Source organism: Cucurbita maxima, unplaced genomic scaffold (assembly GCF_002738345.1).
Source record: "Cucurbita maxima cultivar Rimu unplaced genomic scaffold, Cmax_1.0 Cma_Scf01086, whole genome shotgun sequence".
In the NCBI taxonomy this organism is placed as follows: domain Eukaryota; kingdom Viridiplantae; phylum Streptophyta; class Magnoliopsida; order Cucurbitales; family Cucurbitaceae; genus Cucurbita; species Cucurbita maxima.
This window is the reverse complement of record NW_019273102.1, coordinates 275-2,282: the sequence shown is the minus strand read 5'-3', so window position 1 is coordinate 2,282 and position 2,008 is coordinate 275. Positions and strand designations below refer to the sequence as shown.

Below are 2,008 nucleotides of genomic sequence, written 5' to 3'. Positions count from 1 at the left end.
TTTTCTAATGTCTTAAATCCTTAAATTAATTCTTAGGGTATAGAAATCTCTTGCTCAAGACTGTTGTCCTTACATAAATGCAATAAATCATTCTCTTGGTTTCCTTGAGTTAGTTTTATCCTTACTTTGGGTTGTTGCACTTTGTTTTATGATACATAATACTTCTCTATGTTGTGTTACACACACCATGTTAACATGTTTAGGATTATGAAATACTGTTAAACAAAATATGTTATTCATGAAAGTTATTTATGAAAGAACAAAGTTATGATCTGCATCATACGTATATGCCATGATTTATGTCAAGTTTTTTTGTGGCGTGAGGGTACACTAGTTGAAGGCTAGGTCAAATGATATGTATACGAGCTCGCTTTGGAGTTCATGCAGACATGCAAGGGTTGTATGTAGAACAGTAATTCGCATCCAATTTAAGTCCGAACTTGAAAGTGAGACCAAGGCCATGATGATAAGTAAAGGGCTGGTCTCAATCATGATTACATAAAATTGCATTTTCCAATCCCAATAGTGAGTTTACTTACTAAATATATCATAAAATACTCAAATCATGTTCTACTCTTATTTTGTAGGGAAAGGTAAGGTACCCTTGTACGGATGACGAAGTTGCTGTGGTTGAGATATGATTCAAAGTATTCAAAATGAAGATATGATTTAAAGCAGTTGAGATATGATTCAAATATTCAAACTACCAAGATTTTAGAAGATTGTTAGTAGATTTGAATTTATCTAGATTTCCATAATTTACTATTTCTAGTACGCCGTATTAGCATATAAATACTGGAATTGTGTAACCCTTTAAGCATGGAGTCACAAAACGATAATAAAGCACCTTTGATCCATTTTATCTTTTCATATCTCTTTCACTGTCCCTTTTCCCAACAAATTTGGTATTAGAGCCAAGTTCGTTCAGCACGAGGGTGAGTGATTATTTTCTTCATAAAACAAAAATGGTAGTAGTTGGTTTTTCTTCCTCCGCACCGTTTACCAATCTTTAATGGTGAGAAATATGAGTGGTGGAGCATTAAGATGAAAACCTTGCTTAGATCGCAGGAACTATGGGACTTGGTGTAGCACGAGTTTGTTGATCTATTAGAACCCACAATAGAAGAAAAGGAGAGACTAAGAGAAACCAAGAAAAATGATGCCAAGACTATCTTTTCACGAATTGCAGTAGCAACCACATCAAAGCAAGCATGGTCAATTCTACATAAGAAGTTTCTAGGAGATTCAAAGGTCATAACAGTGAAATTGCAATCTCTAAGACGTGATTATAAGACTCTACTCATGACGAATGGCAAATCAATTGCTGATTTTTTGTCAAGAACAATGGCAATAGTCAGTCAGATGCGTACCTATGGAGAAAAAATCTCAAACGAAACAATTGTTGCAAAGGTGTTGAGAAGCTTGATTCCAAAGTTTGACCATGTGGTGGCTACCATAGAAGAAGCTAAGGATCTATCCATACTCTCAGTTGATGAACTGATGGGCTCGTTTCAAGCTCATGAGGCAAGAATCAATAGATCATTAGAAAGGAACAAAGAAAAGGCACTACAAGTGAAGGAGACAACCAACAATGAAAACAACAAAAGAGAAAGTATTTATTTAGCAGGTAGAGGTAGAAGTCGTGGAAGAGAAGGATTTTGGGGAGAGGCGATAATGAAGGTAGAGGGACAGTGAGGTCATTGCTAGTGACGGTCGAGATGCCTAGGAGATTCTGGGGAGAGGCGATAATGAAGGCTGTCTATCTCCTCAATCGGTTACCAACCCGAAGCCTCAACGGAAAGACGCCATATGAGGCCTGGTACAACAAAAGGCCAGCGGTACATCATTTCCACATCCTACTGCGCCGATGAGCCGTTGGAGCTTGTACACGACGATGAAAAAAGCTGCTTCATGTGGCTTACCCTGCTGCAAGTGAAAAGTGAGGCGGCAGAGGCGGTTAAGCGCATTAAAGCGCAAGCGGAGGTCGAATGTGAGAAGAAGATGCGAG

The 2,008-nt window shown here is 38.1% G+C and overlaps 1 protein-coding gene across 1 annotated transcript; it reads left to right on the top strand.

The window, feature by feature from the left end:
• Positions 1-1,302: 1,302 nt before the first annotated feature.
• Positions 1,303-1,680, top strand: LOC111475175 (the record flags this gene model as incomplete). The annotated part of the gene is made up of 1 exon (XM_023119825.1): positions 1,303-1,680. A coding segment is annotated over exon 1 (378 nt), but the record flags the coding sequence as incomplete, so codon positions are not given.
• Positions 1,681-2,008: the final 328 nt, after the last annotated feature.